The following is a 21,706-nucleotide window of genomic DNA, read 5'->3' on the forward strand; positions in this document are numbered from 1 at the left end:
TTAGAAGGATGAGAGGGGATCTCATTGAAACATATAAGATTCTGACGGGACGGGACAGATTAGATGCGGGAAGAATGTTCCCGATGTTGGGGAAGTCCAGAACCAGAGGACACAGTCTAAGGATAAGGGGTAAGCCATTTAGGACTGAGATGAGGAGAAACTTCTTCACTCAGAGAGTTGTTAACCTGTGGAATTCTCTACCGCAGAGAGTTGTTGATGTCAGTTCATTGGATATATTCAAGAGGGAGTTGGATATGACCCTTACGGCTAAAGGGATCAAGGGGTATGGAGAGTATGCAGGAAAGAGGTACTGAGGTGAATGATCAGCCATGATCTTATTGAATGGTGGTGCAGGTTCGAAGGGCCGAATGGCCTACTCCTGTACCTATTTTCTATGTTTCTATGTCTGTAATGTACCTATGAATGACTCCACGAGGCAATGTGTTGTATTCAAACTGTAGTGACCTTGGTCCGTTATTCATAACTCCAGAGTGAGGCAGCCGCATGGTGGCTTCTCTTTTGTACAGCCCCTGCCACCAGGGCAGGAAACCCTGGTCTCCACCAGTTGCACCCTCTAGTGATGCCAGCATGTATATACACAGCGTAAACCTTATTGATTGTACATCAGGTAAACTAGTCTCCATCTTATGCAACCACACAGTGACTACACAGAGTATATCTATAGTCTGCATATATATCATCACTCTCCCCCAAGTCCTTTGTGCCAATTACCTTTGCACAATGTGCTCTAGCTTAGCTCTCCCCAGACTTAAGTGCCAATAGGCCTTGCACCTTGGCTGTGCTTTGGCTTGGCTCTCTCCCTGTTAACTCCCCAAGTCCTTTTGCCGCAACGTTTGGTAGTGGTTACCAGTTTGGATGGTTGGATGATGCAGTGGAGGCTCTAGTGGGTTCTGGGTGTGATCCATGTGTGTGTCCATGGCTACATACATCCATTCCTCCCCCCCACCCCCCCGCCCCCCCACAACGAGATCATGCAGCTGACCTGTTACATCAACATACAGGATCAGACACAGTGCAAGTACAAAGAAAGGAAGAAAAACACATTTCTTTTTACAGTTTGTATTGTGACACCTTGGTTCAGTGACGTACATTCGTTACGTTTTGCGGTTGTGCGCCAGGATTGGGTAGATTGCATTCATGGTTCAGTCATGTTCAGTACTGAGGTAGCAGTACAGATATGCGAGGACGCTAGTTCCAGAGCCACCGGATGGGGTCCTAGTCATCTGATGGCGGCGATGTGCCCCCTGCTAGCGGGGTGGGCTTGGTTTGCTCACCTTTCCAGGACTCAGGACCTTTGCCGTTGCCTAGTGGTGGGCAGAGCCACAGATGTGTGTGGCCTCCCTGTCCTCCTTTGAGGGCTGCAGAATCTTCTGCCTGCTCTCTAACGGTGTTGGGAATCTGACTGTTCCAGGTCCCGTTTGGGGAATTCATTGGTTCTGACCTTTCGCTCCCGGACATGGCTGAGGTAGCGACTGGGTCTGGGGGCTGCACCGTCTCCACCCGAGTGGTGGGCAACGGCCTCTCCTTTTTTAAAAAGTGGTGTTACATTAGCTACCCTCCAGTCCATAGGAACTGATCCAGAGTCGATAGACTGTTGGAAAATGATCACCAATGCATCCACTATTTCTAGGGCCACTTCCTTAAGTATTCTGGGATGCAGACTATCAGGCCCCGAGGATTTATCAGCCTTCAATCCCATCAATTTCCCTAACACAATTTCCTGACTGATAAGCCTCTAGTTGGTTCCTCGACATATTGGTCGAGAAAACCATCCCTAATATACTCCAGGAAATCCTCCTCCACCGTATTGCTACCAGTTTGGTTAGTCCAATCTATATGTAGATTAAAGTCACCCATGATAACTGCTGTACCTTTATTGCATGCATCCCTAATTTTTTGTTTACTGCTGTCCCCAACCTCACTACTACTGTTTGGTGGTCTGTACACAACTCCCATTAGCGTTTTCTGCTCCACCCATACAGATTCCAAATCATCCAAGCTAATGTCCTTCCTTACTATTGCGTTAATTTCCTCTTTAACAGCAATGCTACCCTACCTCCTTCGGTTGTTCTGGTCGGATCATTGCCACGCAGTCGTGATGGACGGTCTGTACCTCAGGTGCTGCACTGATCTATTCGCTGGTGCCTAGCCCAAGCGAAGGTGAGGTTTTGCTCTGCCTCTGAGCACAGAGGACATGGATTGCTGGAGTGAAGAGGTCTTCCCATTTCCACTGGATCTTTCCCATCCACCTTCTTCCGAGTTGCGTTGGACCATCACCTGCAACAATCCACAGAGGTAACTTGTGCACCATGCCATTATGGATTACAATTACATCCGCACCACCAAGGACTGGGATCAGCTCCTTGGTGTAGGTGCGCAACTTTTCCTGTACTGGAACCAGCTCGGGTCGTTTTTCTTTCCATAGCCTCTCAAAGGCATCCTGGCTCCTGACTGACTGGCTCGCTCCGGTGTCCACTTCCATGAAGACTGGAGTGCCATTTATCTTGACTTCCATCTTCACTGGAGGACAATCGGTGGTGCAGGTATATACTCCATACACTTCTTCTTGGGGCTGAGCTGCGTCCCTGGCCAAATCATCATACTCCCCGCTGGATTCAAAGTCATCTACCGACTCCTCTGCTAGACGGTGAGTCGATTTCTTTTACACATACACTGGAGGTGGCCCTTCGTGTTACAGGCTTTGCATATGTACTCCACAAACTGACACTGGTGAGCCCTGTGGTTTCCTCCACAACGCCAGCATGGTGCTACTCGATTAGCACCCGTCGGCAGACTCTGAGTTCTGGAACCCTGAGTTCTGTGCTCTCTGCCCTGGGCAGAGGCACGTTCTACAGTCTTGCCTGTGAAAGGCACCATTCTGTGTACAGTACTTGCTGGATTTGAGTCCACAGGGTGAATAATTTGCTTGGTGCTGCAGGTCGAGGTCATGAACGCCTGACTGATGCTGATGGCCTTCTGCAGGTTGACTGTGGTGTCAGCAGATAATAGCTTGTGAAGGAGGCCCTCGTGGCCAATTCTTATAATGAAGATGTCTCGCAATGCTTCGTTGAGGTGCATGCCAAAATCACACGGTGCCGCAAGTCTCCTGAGGTCGGCAGCATATTTTGCAATCTCCTGGCCTTTAGGTCTGTGGCGTGTGTAGAATCTGTGCCTGGCCGTGAGGATGCTCTTTTTTGGTTTTAGTTGGTCACGAATTAGTTCAGTCAGCTCATCGTATGTCTTATCCTTGGCCTTCATGGGTGCCAGCAAGTCCCTGACAAGGCGGTAGACCTCAGGCCTACAACTGGTCAGCAGTATAGCCTTGCGCTTCTCCGCCAATGTGTCCGTCTCCCCTGCCAGGTCGTTTGCCATGAAATATAGCTCGAGCTTTTCCGCAAAGGCATCCCAATCATCACCCTCTGCGAAGTCTTTTAGTGTGCCAAAGGAAGCCATAATCGCGTGAAAGTCTGCATTCTCGTCGCCAGTTATTATGTCTGTAATGTACCTATGAATGACTCCATGAGGCAAGTGTTGTGTTGTGTACGGAGAAAGAGTCAGATTGAACACTGTGAGCTCAAAGTAACGTGTGACCTTAGTCTTTTATTGCAGGTCTCCAGAGTGCCTCTCCAACCTGTGAAGCACTCTTAAATACCTGTGCTCCCAATAGATTATGGGAGCCCTTGGGACTCCGGGGAATGAGCCCTCTGGTGGCTGTACAGAGTAAATACAAGTTCACATATAAAGCAACATTCCCCGCCAAAGTCAATAGAGTAACTATTTACAATGTGAGTCGATCTGGGGCCCTTCTTGCCCTGGTTGATTGTCTCGGTATGAAAGCTGGTATTGTTGAATGATTTGTTGGGCCCTCGCTGGGCTGCTGTGCAGCTGGCCTTGCAGGGCTGCTGTGGGTGATGGGTTCTGCTTCGTGGTCAAGCGTGGTGCCGGTTGCCACTGGTGTGTATGTTGGGGGATCAAAAAAGGTAGGATCCACGATGGGTTGCTCAGGATAGTCCGTGAATCTGAGTTTGAGTCCAAGTGTTTGCAGTGAATGAGTCCATTTGAAAGTTTGACCCGAAACAATCTGCTCCCCTCTTTGGCCACGACAGTGCCGGTAAGGCACTTGGGACCTTGTCCATAATTTAATACAAATAGGCGATCATTGACTTCAATCTCGCGTGACACATTTACGCTATCATGTTATGCACTTTGTTGAAGCCGCCTGCTCTCTACGTGTTCATGTAGATCAGGGTGAACTAACGAGAGCCTTGTCTTACGTGCTCTTTTCATGAGCAGTTCAGCAGGTGGGATCCCAGTGAGTGAGTGGGGTCTCGTGCGGTAGCTAAGGAGGACTCGGGATAGGCAAGTCTGCAGTGAGCCTTCAGTTACCCTCTTCAAGCCTTGCTTGATAGTTTGCACTGCTCTCTCTGCCTGACCATTGAACGCTGGTTTAAACAGGGCAGATGTGACATGTTTGATCCCGTTGCGGGTCATGAATTCTTTGAACTCAGCACTGGTAAAACATGGCTTGTTGTCGCTCACCAGGGCATCGGGTAAGCCGTGTGTGGCAAACATGGCCCACAGGCTTTCAGTGGTGGCAGCGGACGTGCTAGCCAACATTATCTCACAATCAATCTAGTTGGAATATGCATCTACAACCACAAGGAACATTTTACCCAAGAAAGGGCCTGCATAGTCGACGTGTACCCTAGATCACGCTTTGGGGGGCCAAGACCATAAACTTAGCGGCGCCTTCCTGGGTACATTGGTTAACTGCGAGCATTATTACATCTGTGAACGCAGGACTCTAAGTCCGCATCGATATCGGGCCACCACACATGTGATCTGGCTGTCGCTTTCATCAGTACGATGCCTGGGTGGGTACTGTGGAGGTCACTGATGTCGGTGTCTCTGCCCTTCTTGGGGACCACTACTCGATTGCCCCACTGTATAGACATTTCATCTTTGCGCCGCTGGAATGGCTTTATCTCTTCCTGCATTTCCACTGGGACACTGGACCAGCTCCCATGAAGCACACAGCTTTTCACTAGAGATAATAAGGGGTCCTGGCTTGTCCAGGTTTTGATCTGCCGGGCAGTGACAGGTGATTGCTCACTCTCGAATGCTTCCATAACCATGGCTAGATCTGCGGGCTGCGCCATTATATGGAGATCAGAACTGTGCACAATGATCCGAGTATGATCTAACCAAGCTATATGTGGACCAGAATTGTGCAATGCTCCAAGTGCAGTCTAACCAAGGTGCCTGGAGACCAGAACTATGCACAGTGCTCCAGGTGTGGTCTAACCAAGGGATAAGGCAACCAGAACTGTGCACAATACAAGTGTGCCCTAACGAAGCTATATGGAGAGCAGAACTATGCACTGTTCTCCAAGGGAGGTCTAACCCTATTTTATGCAGACCAGAACTGAGCACAATGCTAAAAGTGTGAACGACCATAGTATATATTAATTAGAACTGTGCTCAATACTTTTTTTAGCCCAACAGATCCACTTGTGGGGACACTTGGCCGCACAACAGATGACGGCACGGTTCTAGAAAAGCTGGTGGGGTCGGGGATTTAAAAAACATGCCCAGCTGGTAACAGACCGCTGTGTGGTCTGTCAGAAAAATAATTCTGGACCCATCACGGTAATGCCCCAACTGAGGCCCCCTGCCCCTGTCGGACCATTCCAGCATCTGCAGGTTGATTATATATCTCTTCCTTCATGCCAAGGATACACTAACATTCTTGTCATGGTCGACAGATTCTCTAGATGGGTAGAAGCTGTCCCAACTCAAAGAGCCACAGCCAATCACACTGCAAAGGTCTTGTGTAAGGATTACATTCCCCGATGGGGAGTCCCAAGTAGCATTGACTCAGATCAGGGAACACAATTCACAGCTGCTGTCTGCCAAGAAGTCTGCAGGTTACTGAACATTACGTGGGATTTACACTGTCCTTATCACCCACAATCATCAGGACAAGTAGAGCGAATGAATCGAACTCTGAAACAACGGCTTGCCAAATATCACCAAGAAGGAACACCATGGCCCCAGGCACTACCAATAGTGCTATGTAACATTAGGGCAACCCCGAACAGAACTACAGGTCTAAGCCCATTTGAAGATATAACACGAAGACCCATATCGCTACCAGGAACTATTGATTTACGGAAAGCTGATGTTCATTTAATGAGTGACACTTTGTTATCATACTGTCAGGACTTAACCAATGCTATTAGTTCTGTTTCCCGACAGGTATCGGCAGCTTGGGGTAATCCACCCGAAGGAGGACACGACATCATCCCGGGAGTCTGGGTGTATGTGAAAAAGTTGCATAAAGAACCTTTGGGTGCCAAGTGGGAGGGACCTTATCAAGTGTTATTGACCACCCAGGCAGCTGTTAAAGTCCAAAGAAAGAAAGCCTGGATCCACGCCTCACACGTTAACGAGCACCCGTAACTGAAGCTGAAATCTAATAAGGACAATTACTTTTTGCCAAAATGTATAAATTTACTGTATTACTGATTTGTAGGTATTCTAGGCATTTGCCTACTTCTTACTAGCCGACCCTCTGCACCAAAGGGAAATAGTAGGGTAGCAAGGGAATTACATATAAATACCTTTTTATATGTCATACATTTATGCCAAACAAGGTAACATTTCTAGTTGTTGGGTGTGTGCGCATATTCCTATTCACTCAAAGGGAGGGATTCCTTGAGGCCAGTTCCCTTGAATATCTCGGAAATGGCTGAGTGGATAATTAATCAAAACAAAACAGGCAATGCGTTTCAGGATACGGAAAACTGGGCACGTAAATGGAAGTCAGCAGGTTACAATCTGACTATCTTTGACGGGGTATACCAACCGTGCTACAATAATTCCAAACGGCCCCCATTTTTTGTTATCACTAATACAACAGGAATAGGAAGACCGGGAGAATCGGTCTGTCTGATTAGAAACATCAAAGGAGGCCAAAATATGGGATATAGTAACTGCTCTTGGAATTATAATATAATCAAGCCACGGAACCGTCCAAACTGGGCCAATGTGGGACTTCTTAACGTAACGGGGATTCTGAATAAAACGGATGGAAAAGCCTGGACAGGCCCCGGAGTGTTGCTGACAAAGAAACAGCTAACTTTCATTGCCTATAATGACACCTATTGGGTGTGTGGCCACAAGGCCTACCCTTGGTTGCCCCAGAATTGGATGGGATCCTGCTATTTAGCCTACATTGTGCCTTATATGTATCATATAAAGTCACTGTCGGAACATTTACACCGTCCTAAGAGAGCTATCACAGAAACAGAAAGGTTCTTTGCCATTCTGATCCCCAGGTATGGGACCGCCAGACTGGCAAGGGAATCCATTAACATGGCATCCGTTGTGGAAGGGGTAGCCAATGATACCTCAGAGGCCCTAGTTAAAATCAATGCAGAAATGGTAGCAATCCGCACAGTAGCCCTACAGAATAGACTGGCCCTTGATTACATCCTGGCTGAAAAGGGAGGTACTTGCACCCTACTCGGAACTGTGTGTTGCACATATATCCCAGATAGCTCCGAAGAAATTACCCACTTAGCGGAGCATATCCAAAAGGAGGTAGAAAAACTTAAGCAACCCCCATCATTCACTTTGTGGAGTGGAGCCACTGAATGGTTAGGTTCAATAGGAACTTCATTGGTGGAAGGTTTAATTCTATTTGTTGTAATTATTTTACTTTTATATTGTTTGTTTATGTTGATTAAATATTGTTGCGACCAGGCGGCTGTAGCTGCTGTCCCGCATGTGAGACACCTTGCAGGTCCCAGCAGACCGTCTGTACATGGCACAGGGGTATGTTATGCTTAAGGGAAGGTTGTTTATTGGTTGAATTAAGATATTGATTTGGATTAAATTGAAATAAGGTTAATTAACCTACTAAAACCAGACTTCCATTGTGGCCACGATGGAACTCGGGTTGGTGTAAATTTGTGTGGAAGCTACTAGTCCGGACATGTGGCGAAAAACAGCAACAAATTTTAGAAGGAAACTATATTAACATGTATGAAATTATTTTGTCGAATGTTTAACCAGTGATAGCCGATGTTTTATGATTCAGTTTGTGAAAGAATCAAAGGGGGGATTGATAGAGAATTCAAACAGGCTGCATTTAGACAGACTGTGAAAATTCACAGACCCCCAATTCAAGGCTGCTACGTGCAGTTCAGCATGTTGCATTAAGTCATCAATCAACTTGACATTTTAGGATTTTGGGTAGCGAGCCAATTAAAAGGTTAAAAGACTATTAATTGAGCCAATAAGGTCAAAGAAGGCGAGTTCTTTTCTGTAAATTGATCCAGGTATAAGTACAGCCATTTTGACCATGTGGTCTCAGAAGGACAAAGACCTGGCTTAAAGCCAAGAGCTTGTTACTGCTGTCTGCCAAAATAAAGAAATTAAAACTACAATCGGAGTTCGTATTTTATTGGAAATTAAGAGATCTAACATAACCAAGATACATGGAAAAATAGAAACATAAAAAATAGATGTAGGAGTAGGCCATTCGGCCCTTCAAGCCTGCACCACCATTCAATAAGATCATGGCTGATCCTTCACCTCAGTATCCCTTTCCTGCTTTCTCTCCATACCCCTTGATCCCTTTAGCCATAAGGGCCATATCTAATTCCCTCTTGAATATATCTAATGAACTGGCATTAACAACTCTCTGTGGTAGGGAATTCCACAGGTTAACAACTCTCTGAGTGAAGAAGTTTCTCCTCATCTCAGTCCTAAATGGCTTACCCCTTATCCTTAGACTGTGTCCCCTGGTTCTGGACTTCCCCAACATTGGGAACATTCTTCCTGCATCTAACCTGTCCAGCCCCGTCAGAATTTTATATGTTTCTATGAGATCCCCTCTCATCCTTCTGAACTCCAGTGAATACAGGCCCAGTCAATCCAATCTCTCCTCATATGTCAGTCCAGCCATCCTGGGAATCAGTCTGGTGAACCTTCGCTGCACTCCCTCAATAGCAAGAATGTCCTTCCTCAGATTAGACCAAAACTCAACACAATATTCCAGGTGAGGCCTTACCAAGGCCCTGTACAATTGCAGTAAGACCTCCCTGCTCCTATACGCAAATCCCCTAGCTATGAAGGCCAACATACCATTTGCCTTCTTTACCGCCTGCTGTACCTGCATGCCAACTTTCAATGACTGATGAACCATGACACCCAGGTCTCATTGCACCTCCCCTTTACCGAACCTGCCGCCATTCAGATAATATTCTGCCTTCGTGTTTTTGCCCCCAAAGTGGATAACCTCACATTTATCCACATTATACTGCATCTGCCATGCATTTGCCCACTCACCTAACCTGTCCAAGTCACCCTGCAGCCTCTTAGCATCCCCCTCACAGCTCACACTGCCACCCAGTTTAGTGTCATCTGCAAACTTGGAGATATTATACTCAATTCCTTCATCTAAATCATTGATGTATATTGTAAATAGCCGGGGTCCAAGCACTGAGCCCTGCGGCACCCCACTAGTCACTGCCTGCCATTCTGAGAAGGACCCGTTTATCCCGACTCTCTGCTTCCTGTCTGCCAACCAGTTCTCTATCCACGTCAGTACGTTACCCCCAATACCATGTGCTTTAATTTTGCACACCAATCTCTTGTGTGGGACCTTGTCAAAAGCCTTTTGAAAGTCCAGATACACCACATCCACTGGTTCTCCCTTGTCCACTCTCCTAGTTACATCCTCAAAAAATTCCAGAAGATTTGTCATGCATGATTTCCCTTTCATAAATCCATGCTGACTTGGACCGATCCTGTCACTGCTTTCCAAATGCGCTGCTATTTCATCTTTAATAATTGATTCCAACATTTTCCCCACTACTGATGTCAGGCTAACTGATCTATAATTAGCTGTTATCTCTCTCCCTCCTTTTTAAAAAAGTGGTGTTACATTAGCTACCCTCCAGTCCATCGGAACTGATCCAGAGTCGCTAGACTGTTGGAAATGATCACCAACGCATCCAGTATTTCTAGGGCCACTTCCTTAAGTACTCTGGGATGCAGACTATCAAGCCCGGGGATTTATCGGCCTTCAATCCCATCAATTTCCCAAACACAATTTCCCGCCTAATAAGGATATCCTTCAGTAGCTCCTTCTCACTCGACCCTCGGTCCCCTGATACTTCTGGAAGGTTATTTGTGTCTTCTTCGTGAAGACAGAACCAAAGTATTTGTTCAATTGGACTACCATTTCTTTGTTCCCTATTATAAATTCATCTGAATCCGACCGCAAAGGACCTACATTTGTCTTCACTAATCTTTTTCTCTTCACATATCTATAGAAGCTTTTGCAGTCAGTTTTTATATTCCCAGCAAGCTTCCTCTCATACTCTATTTTCCCCCTCCTAATTAAACCTTTTGTCCTCCTCTGCTGAATTCTACATTTCTCCCAGGAGGCTAGAACTGTGCACAATGCTCCAAGTGTAGACTAACCCAGGAATATGGAGACCAGAACTGTGCACAGTGCACCAAGTGTGGTCTAACTAACGTACATGGATACCAGAACTGTGCACAATACTTCATGTGTAGTCTAACAAAGCTATATGTGGAGCAGAATTGGACACACTTTTCAAAGTGGTCTAACCAAGGCATATGTAGAGCAGAACTGTGCATAATACTTCAAGTGTGATCTAACGAAGCTATATGGAGAACAGAACTGGGGACAGTGCTCCAAGCATGGTGTAACCAAGGTATATGGAGACCAGAACTGTGCACAGTGCTCCAAGTATGGTCTAACCAATGTACATGGAGACCAGAACTGTGCACAATGCTCCAAGGTATCTAACCTTAGTATATGCAGACCAGAACTGTGCACTATATTTCAAGTGTTGTCTAACCAAGGTATATGGAGACCAGAACTTTGCGCAGTGCTCCAAGTATGGTCTAACCAATGTATATGGAGACCAAACTGGTGCACAATGTTCCAAGTATGATCTAACCAAGCTATATGTAGACCAGAACTGTGCACAATGCTTCAAGTGTAGTCTAACCCAGATATCTGGAGACCAGAACTATGCACAGTGCTCCAAGTATGGTCGAATCAAGGTGAATAGAGACCAGAACTGTGCAAACTGCAGCAAATGTGGTCTAACCAAGGTATATGGAAACCAGAACTGTTCACAATGCTTCGTGTGGTCCAACGAAGCTATATGGAGAGCAGAACTGTGCACAGTACCCCAAGGGTGGTCTAACCCTAGTATATGGTGACCAGAATTAAGCACAGTGCTCCAGGTGTGGTCCAACCAAAGTATCTGGAAACCAGAACTGTGCACAATACTTCAAATGTGGTCTAACGAAGCTATATGGAGAGCAGAACTGGGCACAGTTCTCCAAGTGTGGTCTAACCAAGACATATGCAGATCCGAACTGTGCACAGCGCTCCAAGGTAGTTTAACGTTAGTATATGGAGACAAGAACTGTTCACAGTGCTTTAAGTGTAGTCTAATGTTAGTATATGGATGGGTGGCGGTGTGAGCTGTGAGGAGGATGCTAAGAGGCTGCAGTGTGACTTGGACAGGTTACTTGAGTGGGCAAATGCATTGCAGATATAGTATAATGTGGATAAATGTGAGGTTATCAACTTTAGTGGCAAAAACATGAAGGCAGAATATTATCTGAATGGTGTCAGAGTAGGAAAAGAGGAGGTGCAATGAGGCCTGGGTGTCATGGTACATCAGTCATTGAAGGTTGGCATGCAGGTATAGCAGGCGATGAAGAAGGCAAATGGCATGTTGGACTTCATAGCTAGGGGATTTGCGTATAGGAGCAGGGAGGTCTTGCAGCTGCAGAGGGCCTTGGTGAGGCCTCACCTGGAATATTGTGTTCAGTTTTGGTCTCCTAATCTGAGCAAGGGCGTTCTTGCTATTGAGGGAGTGCAGCGATGGTTCACCCGACTGATTCCCAGGACGGCAGGACTGACACATGAGGAGAGACTGGATCGACTGTGTTATATATGTGGACTTGTATTTGCTCTGTACAGCCACCAGAGGGCTCATCCCCTGGAGTCCCAAGCGATCCCATAATCCCTTGGGAGCACAGGTATTTAAGGAGGCTTCACAGGTTGGAGAGGCACTCTGGAGACCTGCAATAGAAGACTAAGGTAACACTTTTCTTTGAGCGCAAAGTGTTCAGTCTGACTCTTTCTCCAGACACAGCAACTGGCAATGAGATACAGATAGCGAACCAAAAGATGCAGAGAACAATGGGCATCCTGGATAAATTTTCAGGGGGAGATTATTGGGAAAGTTTTGTAGAGCGACTTGACCAATACTTCGTGGCTAACGAGCTAGAAGGGGAAGAGATTGCTGCCAAATGAAGGGCGATCCTCCTTCTGTGGGGCACCAACGCATGGCCTCATGAAGAATCTGCTCACTCCAGCGAAACCCATGGAAAAATCATACAACGATTTGTGCAGACTGGTCCGAGAGCATTTGAATCCGAAGGAAAGCGTTCTGATGGCGAGGTACTGGTTCTACACCTACAAAAGGTCTGAAGGAAGTGGCGAGTCATGTCACCGAGCTAAGATGCCTTGCAGGACATTGCGAATTTGAAGGACATTTGGAGCACATGCTCAGAGACTTTTTTGTACTTGGCATTGGCCACAAAACCATACTTCGCAAACTTTTGACTGTAGAGACCCCAAACTTGAGTCAGGCCATAGCGATAACCCAGACATTCATTGCCACCAGTGACAATACGAAGCAAATCTCTCAGCACACAAGTGCTGCTACAAGTACTGTGAACAAAGTGATGCTGTTTTCGAATCGCAACGAACAGGTAGGTCACACATACCTACAGCTGCACGTCCACAGATGTCTGAGTCCACCATCAAGGTGATGAATGCAAGGCCATTAACACCTTGTTGGCGCTGCGGGGGTGATCATCGTTTCCATTCATGACGATTCAAAAAGTACATTTGCAAGGGCTGTGTAACAATGGGACACCTACAATGAGTGTGCAGGCGAGCTGCAAAGCCTATTAAACCTCCAAACCACCATGTTGCAGAGGAAGACAGATCTACAGAGCATCACGATGAACCAGAGCCTCAGATAGAGGAGGCAGAGGTACATGGGGTGCACACATTCACCACGAAATGTCCCCCGATAATGCTGAATGTTGAACTAAATGGATTCCCGGTGTCAACGGAGCTGGACACAGGCGCGAGCCAGTCCATCATGGGCAAAAAGACTTTGAAAGGTTGTGGTGCAACAAGGCCTCAAGGCCAGTCTTAACTCCAGTTGACAGGAAACTAAGAACTTACACGAAAGAACTGATTCCGGTAATCGGCAGTGCTACCATAAAAGTCTCCTACGATGGTGCGGTGCACAAGCTACCACTCTGGGTGGTACCGGGCGATGGTCCCACGTTGCTCGGCAGGAGGTGGCTGGGAAAGATACGCTGGAACTGGGACGACGTCTGAGTGCTATAGCCCACTGACGGCACTTCGTGTGCCCAGGTCTTAAACAAATTTCCTTTGCTGTTCGAACCAGGCATCGAGAAATTCCAAGGAGCAAAAGTGCAGATCCACCTAATTCCGGGGGCATGACACATCCATCACAAGGCAAGAGCAGTACCGTACATGATGAGAAAAAGTGTAGAGATCGAGCTAGACCGGCTGCAAAGAGAAGGCATAATTTCACCGATCGAGTTCAGCGAGTGGGCCAGTCCGATTGTCTCAGTCCTCAAGGGTGATGGTACCGTCAGAATCTTGCCGATTACAAAGTAACTATCAATCGTTTCTCCCTGCAGGACCAATACCCACTACCAAAGGCCGACAACCTCTTTGCAACGCTGGCGGGAGGAAAGACGTTCACAAAGCTGGATCTGACTTCAGTCTACATGACGCAGGAACTAGAGGAATCATCGAAGGCCCTCACCTGCATCAACACGCACAAAGGTCTTTTTATTTGTAACAGATGCCCGTTTGGAATCTGATCAGCGGCTGCGATAGTCCAGAGAAACATGGAAAGCTTACTGAAGTCGGTCCCGCATACCGTGGTCTTCCAGGACAACATCTTGGTCACAGGTCGGAACACAGTCGAGCACCTGCAGAACCTGGAGGAGGTTCTTAGTCGACTCAACCGCGTGGGGCTCAGGTTAAAATGCTCGAAGTGTGTTTTCCTGGTGCCTGAAGTGGAGTTCCTGGGAAGGAGGATTGCGGCGGACAACATCAGGCCAACCAACGCGAAGATGGAGGCAATCGAGAACGCACCGAGGCCACAGAACGTGACGGAGCTGCGGTCATTTCTGGGACTCTTGAACTAATTTGGTAACTTCTTACCGGGTCTCAGCACCCTGCTAGAACCACTGCATGTCTTACTACGAAAAGGGGGCGAATGGGTTTGGGGCAAAAGCCAAGAAAATGCCTTTGTAAAAGCGAGAAAATTGTTATGCTCAAACAAATTGCTTGTGTTGTATGATCCATGTAAGCGTTTGGTACTAGCATGTGATGCATCGTCATATGGCGTCGGGTGTGTATTGCAACAAGCTGATGATTTTGGGAAACTGCAATTGGTTGCTTATGCATCCAGGCGTCTGTCTAAGGCTGAGAGAGCCTACAGCATGATTGAAAAAGAAGCGTTAGCGTGTGTCTATGGGGTAAAGAAAATGCATCAATCCCTGTTTGGGCTAAAATTCGAATTGGAAACTGACCATAAGCCACTTATATCCCTGTTTTCCGAGAGTAAAGGGATAAATACCAACGCATCGGTCCGCATCCAGAGATAGGTGCTCATGTTTTTATTTATTTTTTTTTTTTTCGTTGTCTCGGCCTTTTGGCTAAGATCATGCGTAACTGACCTGACAGGAGAGTAACCATGACCAGAAAGTGGTTCTCCCTGGATCAGGAAGGTGGTTCTCCTATGCTTTTTGGAAATAGGAGGTGGGTGGGGTTGCTTGACCCATCCACCTCCACGGAGGTGTGTGGGGGGTACACACCCACCTCCATGGCACGAACCTGGTATTGCAGTACTTCCAAGAACGGTGCAGTGGCTCTAGGCCTTTTGGCTAAGAGCATTGGCGCAGAGTGATCCTTGACAGGTGCAGGGTGACCTCTGGTGTTTGTGATTTGACAAAGAATTGGAAAGATTGGCAACGAATTTTAAAAAAAGATAGGTGCTCATGTTGTCCGCATACAACTATGCCATCCACCACAGGACAGGCACAGAAAAATGCGCTGTTGCTCTCAGTAGGCTGCCATTGCCCAACATGAGGGTGGAAATGGCACAGCCTGCAGATCTAGCCATAGTTTTGGAAGCATTTGAGAGTGAGCAATCACCCGTCACTGCCCGGCAAATCAAAACCTGGACAAGCCAGGACCCCTTATTTTCTCTAGTCAAAAGCTGTGTGCTTCACGGGAGCTGGTCCAGTGTCCCAGTGGAAATGCAGGAAGAGATAAAGCCGTTCCAGCGGCGCAATGATGAAATGTCTATACAGGCAGGCTGCCTTCTGTGGGGCAATCGAGTAACGGTCCCCAAGAAGGGCAGAGACACCTTCATCAATGACCTCCACAGTACCCACCCAGGCATTGTAATGATGAAAATGATAGACAGATCCCACGTGTGGTGGCCCGATATCGATGCGGACTTAGAGTCCTGCGTTCACAGATGTAATACATGCTCACAGTTAAGCAATGTACCCAGGGAGGCGCCGCTAAGTTTATGGTCTTGGCCCTCCAAACACGTCGACTATGCAGGCCCGTTCTTGGGTAAAATGTTCCTTGTGGTTGTAGACGCGTACTCCAAATGGATTGAATGTGAGATAATGTCGACTAGCACATCCGCTGCCACCACTGAAAGCCTGCGGGCCATGTTTGCCACACACGGCTTACCCGATGTCCTGGTGAGCGACAACGGGCCATGTTTTACCAGTGCCGAGTTCAAAGAATTTATGACCCGTAAAAGGATCAAACATGTCACAGCTGCCCCAGTTAAACCAGCGTCCAATAGTCAGGCAGAGAGAGCAGTGCAAACCATCAAGCAAGGCTTGAAGAGGGTAACTGAAGGCTCACTGCAGACTCGCCTATCCCAAGTCCTGCTTAGCTACCGCACAAGACCCCACTCACTCACTGGGATCCCACCTGCTGAACTGCTCATGAAAAGAGCACTTAAGACAAGTCTCTCGTTAGTTCACCCTGATCTACATGAACAGGTCGAGAGCAGGCGGCTTCAACAAAGTGCATACCATGATAGCGCAAATGTGTCACCCGAGATTGAAATCAATGATCCTGTATTTGTATTAAATTATGGACAAGGTCCCAAGTGGCTTCCCGGCACTGTCGTGGCCAAAGAGGGGAGCAGGGTGTTTTGGGTCAAACTTTTAAATGGACTCATTCACCGGAAACACTTGGCCCAAATCAAACTTAAATTCACGGACTATCCTGAGCAACCCACCTTGGATCCCCAACACACACACCAGCGGCAACCGGCACCATGGTTGACCACGAAGCAGAAACCATCATCCACAGCAGCCCTGCAGGGCCCAACACACCAGGCAGCCCAGCAAGGCCAGCTGCACAGCAGCCCAGCGAAGGCCCAACAAATGATTCAACAACACCAGCTTTCACACCGAGACGATCAACCAGAGCAAGAGCCCCAGATCGACTCACTTTGTAAATAGTTACACTATTGAGTTTGGGCGACGGGGGGCAGGGAGGGGGGGAATGTTGTTATATATGTGGACTTGTATTTACTCTGTACAGCCACTAGAGGGCTCATTCCCTGGAATCCAAATGGATCCCATAAACCCTTGGGAGCACAGGTATTTAAGGAGGCTTCACAGGTTGGAGAGGCGCTCTGGAGACGTGCAATAAAAGACTAAGGTCACACTTTAGTTTGAGCTCATAGGGCTAGACTTTCCACTTCACGTCGCCCATCTAAGGCCCATCTATGGCCCAAAATGGACCTCTATCCCCCATTTTGAGCAAAAAGTGGAAACTAGGCCCAAAATATCGCCGGAAAAATAGGTCGCCAAGTTTCCACTTTGATCGCTGAGATGATCACCCAAATGATTGCCCACACAAGGCTCATCCCAAGTTTCAGCACTTAGCATGCACTTCGCTGGGCCGATGCAAGGCCCAAAAGAGTGCTCAAAAATAGTTGCTTTTTCAGGGCCTTAGAGAGGGAAATGGGCACTACGGACGCCATTTTTAACTTCTGAGGAAGGGTGGAGAATTGTTCTGAGTTATTTAGAGAGTAAAATTGATGCAAATTGTACTCAGAAATTTGAGACAGGGAATATAAATAGGTATTATCACCTTATTTATGCATATATTGGAATTATTTATTTAATAGTTTTTACATAGTGAAGTTATTTAATGATATTCCGTGGGGAAACAGAATAAACAAACAAATCTGCATGAAGAACTGTACGTTGTAAAACTTATGTAAGTAAGAGAGAAGGTTCAAAAGTTGTAGAATTTTTTTTTAATTAACAAAGAACTAATGAACAACACCCTCCCTCCAACCCCCCCACCCCCCACACCAACCCACCCTTCCCTCAAAATCCCCAAAACGTTTCAAGAAGAAGAAATGAACATTTTACAGAACAAGTGACCATTTCAGTGATGACAACAAGTAACCATTTCAGTTGCGATAACAATTGACGATTTCAGTCATAACAACAAGTGACCATTTCAGTTGCGATAACAATTGACGATTTCAGTCATAACAATAAGTGACCATTTCAGTCATGATAACAAGTGACCATTTCAGTGATGACAACAAGTGACCATTTCAGTGATGACAACAAGTAACCATTTCAGTGATGATAACAAGTGACCATTTCAGTCATGATAACAAGTGACCATTTCAGTGATGACAACAAGTAACCATTTCAGTGATGATAACAAGTGACCATTTCAGTCATGATAACAAGTGACCATTTCAGTGATGACAACAAGTAACCATTTCAGTGATGATAACAAGTGACCATTTCAGTCATGATAACAAGTGACCATTTCAGTGATGATAACAATTGACGATTTCAGTCATAACAACAAGTGACCATTTCAGTCATAACAACAAGTGACCATTTCAGTGATGATAACAAGTGGCCATTTAAGTCACGTTAACAAGTGACCATTTCAGTGATGACAACAAGTGACCATTTCAGTCATGCACAAGTGACCATTTCAGAAAGAATGGAAAGGGAACAGTTAAGTAACGATAACAAGTGAACAAGTGAACATTTAACTTTATGCTGGGTTGTGTAAAATTTAGTTATGTTTAAATGTAACCCAATAACATTGCGGATTCTAGTTACTATTTAGATCATTAAATAATACATAAATATAAACTTCAACTACTCTCGCAGCTGCCAGTAGGCTGTTCCACCGTTTGCGACACTGGTCCGGTGTGCGCATTTCATTGGAGGCCGATGGGACTACGTCGGCTATTTCGGACCAATTCCTGCGATATGCTCGGGGTGGTTTCTCCTGCCCACCCCGTGTCAGATCCTCCCACCTGGAGCTGACAGCATTTACGAGAGCCTCATTTGCCTCTTCGCTGAAGGGTTTGGCCCTTCTCTTTCCTGCACCTCCCTCCATTCTTTAAATTTATCTGTAATTTGGATAAGACTTTCTGACCTGCTTCCTTTCTCCTCTCACTCTGTTTCTCCCAGACTCCCCAGAGCTTCTGAGCATGTGTGAAGACCCTTGACCTCTCAAAATGCGGGAAGAAGCATCAACCTGAAAAAAAAATCAACCTGCACATGCGCAGTAATGCGTTGCTAGGGAAGTTTTTTTTTCATTCACTTCCGTTTTCTTTGGGCGATCAGGACATCGCCGAGAAATGACATCGCCCATTTGACATCGCTGGGCGAGTGGAAAATCGCAAAAAGGAAATGGGCCTTTAGCCGGCAATCAGCACGGGCGATACGTCCCGCATCACTGGAACAAGGCCCATTTTTCTCGGCCTTAGCGTGAAAGTGGAAAGTCTAGCCCATAGTGTTCAATCTGACTCTTTCTCCATACACGTTGACACGTTAAATATTATAAGGAAGCTGCGTGCCTCATTCGATAGCACCATTTTAAATGTAACTCTTTACATTTTTGGTTTCCATGGTTTCCCAGGCCTCGGAGAAGCTGCCAGCTATAGGATGATGAGGACTGTTGGATCCAGGAATTGTGCCTTTCCACTTACCTGCTGGAGTTAGCGTTCCTGCCTCGCCAAACCCCACAATCGGACACCTCCCACCCTTCCCATCTCCCCCCTACCTCCCTCCAAGGCCACCGACAACCGCCCCACCCCATGAGGCCTCTTACTTCCAATGCCCCCCTCCAGCCTCCAACCTCCAGCCCCCTCCCCCCCAAAGATCCTCCAGCTCCCCCCGAGTATCCTTCAGCCCCCCGAGTGTCCTCCAGCCCCCCTGAGTGTCCTTCAGCCTCTCCGAGTGTCCTTCAGCCTCTCCGAGTGTCCTCCAGCCCCCCGAGTGTCCTTCAGCCTCTCCGAGTGTCCTCCAGCCTCTCCGAGTGTTCTCCAGCCCCCCGAGTGTCCTCCAACCTCCCCCAAGTGTCCTCCAGCCCCCCGAGTGTCCTCCAGCCTCTCCGAGTGTCCTCCAACCTCCCCCAAGTGTCCTCCAGCCCCCCGAGTGTCCTCCAGCCTCTCCGAGTGTTCTCCAGCCCCCCGAGTGTCCTCCAACCTCCCCCAAGTGTCCTCCAGCCCCCCGAGTGTCCTCCAGCCTCTCCGAGTGTCCTCCAACCTCCCCCAAGTGTCCTCCAGCCCCCCGAGTGTCCTCCAGCCTCTCCGAGTGTCCTCCAGCCTCTCCAAGTGTTCTCCAGCCCCCCGAGTGTCCTCCAGCCCCCCCCCCAAGTATCCTCCAGCCCCCCGAGTGTCCTCCAGCCCCTCGAGTGTCCTCCAGCACCCCAGAGTGTCCTCCAGCCTCCCCCGAGTGTCCTCCAGCCCCCCCCCCCGAGTGTCCTCCAGCCTCCCCCGAGTGTCCTCCAGCCTCCCCCGAGTGTCCTCCAGCCCCCCCCGAGTGTCCTCCAGCCTCCCCCGAGTGTCCTCCAGCCTCCCCCGAGTGTCCTCCAGCCCCCCCCCCCGAGTGTCCTCCAGCCCCCCCCCCCGAGTGTCCTCCAGCCCCCCCCGAGTGTCCTCCAGCCCCCCGAGTGTCCTCCAGCCTCCCCCGAGTGTCCTCCAGCCTCCCCCGAGTGTCCTCCAGCCCCCCCCCCCCGAGTGTCCTCCAGCCCCCCCCCCCGAGTGTCCTCCAGCCCCCCCCGAGTGTCCTCCAGCCCCCCGAGTGTCCTCCAGCCCCCCGAGTGTCCTCCAGCCTCCCCCGAGTGTCCTCCAGCCCCCCCCCCCGAGTGTCCTCCAGCCCCCCCCGAGTGTCCTCCAGCTCCCCCGAGTGTCCTTCAGCCTCTCCGAGTATCCTCCAGCCCCCCGAGTGTCCTCCAGCCTCTCCGAGTGTCCTCCAGCCCCCCCGAGTGTTCTCCAGCCTCTCCGAGTGTCCTCCAGCCTCTCCGAGTGTCCTCCAGCCTCTCCAAGTGTTCTCCAGCCCCCCGAGTGTCCTCCAGCCTCTCCGAGTGTCCTCCAGCCTCTCCGAGTGTCCTCCAGCCTCTCCAAGTGTTCTCCAGCCCCCCGAGTGTCCTCCAGCCCCCCCCCCAAGTATCCTCCAGCCCCCCGAGTGTCCTCCAGCCCCCCCCAAGTATCCTCCAGCCCCCCCGAGTGTCCTCCAGCCCCTCGAGTGTCCTCCAGCACCCCAGAGTGTCCTCCAGCCTCCCCCGAGTGTCCTCCAGCCCCCCCCGAGTGTCCTCCAGCCCCCCCCCCCTGAGTGTCCTCCAGCCTCCCCCGAGTGTCCTCCAGCCCCCCGAGTGTCCTCCAGCCCCCCCGAGTGTTCTCCAGCCCCCCCAAGTGTCCTCCAGCCCCCCGAGTGTCCTCCAGCCCCCCGAGTGTCCTCCAGCCCCCCCCAAGTGTCCTCCAGCCCCCCGAGTGTCCTCCAGCCCCCCGAGTGTCCTCCAGCCCCACGAGTGTCCTCCAGCCCCCCCCAAGTGTCCTCCAGCCCCCCGAGTGTCCTCCAGCCCCCCGAGTGTCCTCCAGCCCCCCCGAGTGTCCTCCAGCTCCACCCGAGTGTCCTCCAGCTCCACCCGAGTGTCCTCCAGCTCCACCCGAGTGTCCTCCAACCCCCCCCCACCCCCAAGTGTCCTCCAGCCCCCCCCGAGTGTCCTCCAACCCCCCCCCCACCCCCAAGTGTCCTCCAGCCCCCCCCGAGTGTCCTCCAGCCCCCCCCCCGAGTGTCCTCCAGCCCCCCCCCCGAGTGTCCTCCAGCTCCACCCGAGTGGCCTCCAACCCCCCCCACCCCCAAGTGTCCTCCAGCCCCCCCCGAGTGTCCTCCAGCTCCACCCGAGTGTCCTCCAACCCCCCCCCACCCCCAAGTGTCCTCCAGCCCCCCCGAGTGTCCTCCAGCCCCCCTGAGTGACCTTCAGCCACTGCTCGAAGAGCATCCAGCATCTCCAGAAAATTGTCGCCCACCCCCCCACCCTTCCCTGAAGATCCTCTAGCCTCCACCACCACCCAGAGACCCTGCAGCCCCCAACCCCCCTGAAGATCCTCCAGCCTCCAGCCCCCCCGAAGACCCTCCAGGCCTCCCCCCGAAGATCCTCCAGGCCTCCCCCTGAACCCCCTCCAGC

General features: G+C 49.2%; 1 protein-coding gene and 1 non-coding gene across 2 annotated transcripts in view; both read left to right on the forward strand.

Moving 5' to 3' along the window:
* The first annotated feature begins 14,274 nt into the window (after positions 1–14,274).
* LOC139275517 (prostaglandin E2 receptor EP3 subtype-like) overlaps positions 14,275–21,706 on the forward strand; it is a 32,530-nt gene continuing 25,098 nt past the window's right edge. Inside the window, exon 1 of the mRNA XM_070892688.1 lies at positions 14,275–14,310. Coding sequence (XP_070748789.1) covers positions 14,275–14,310 — 36 coding nt within the window. The remainder of the gene's footprint in view (positions 14,311–21,706) is intronic.
* On the forward strand, positions 14,842–15,036 carry LOC139276616 (U2 spliceosomal RNA). Its single transcript, XR_011595957.1, has one exon. It is a non-coding gene; the product is annotated as a U2 spliceosomal RNA (small nuclear RNA).

Source organism: Pristiophorus japonicus, chromosome 11, assembly GCF_044704955.1.
Source record: "Pristiophorus japonicus isolate sPriJap1 chromosome 11, sPriJap1.hap1, whole genome shotgun sequence".
In the NCBI taxonomy this organism is placed as follows: Eukaryota; Metazoa; Chordata; class Chondrichthyes; family Pristiophoridae; genus Pristiophorus; species Pristiophorus japonicus.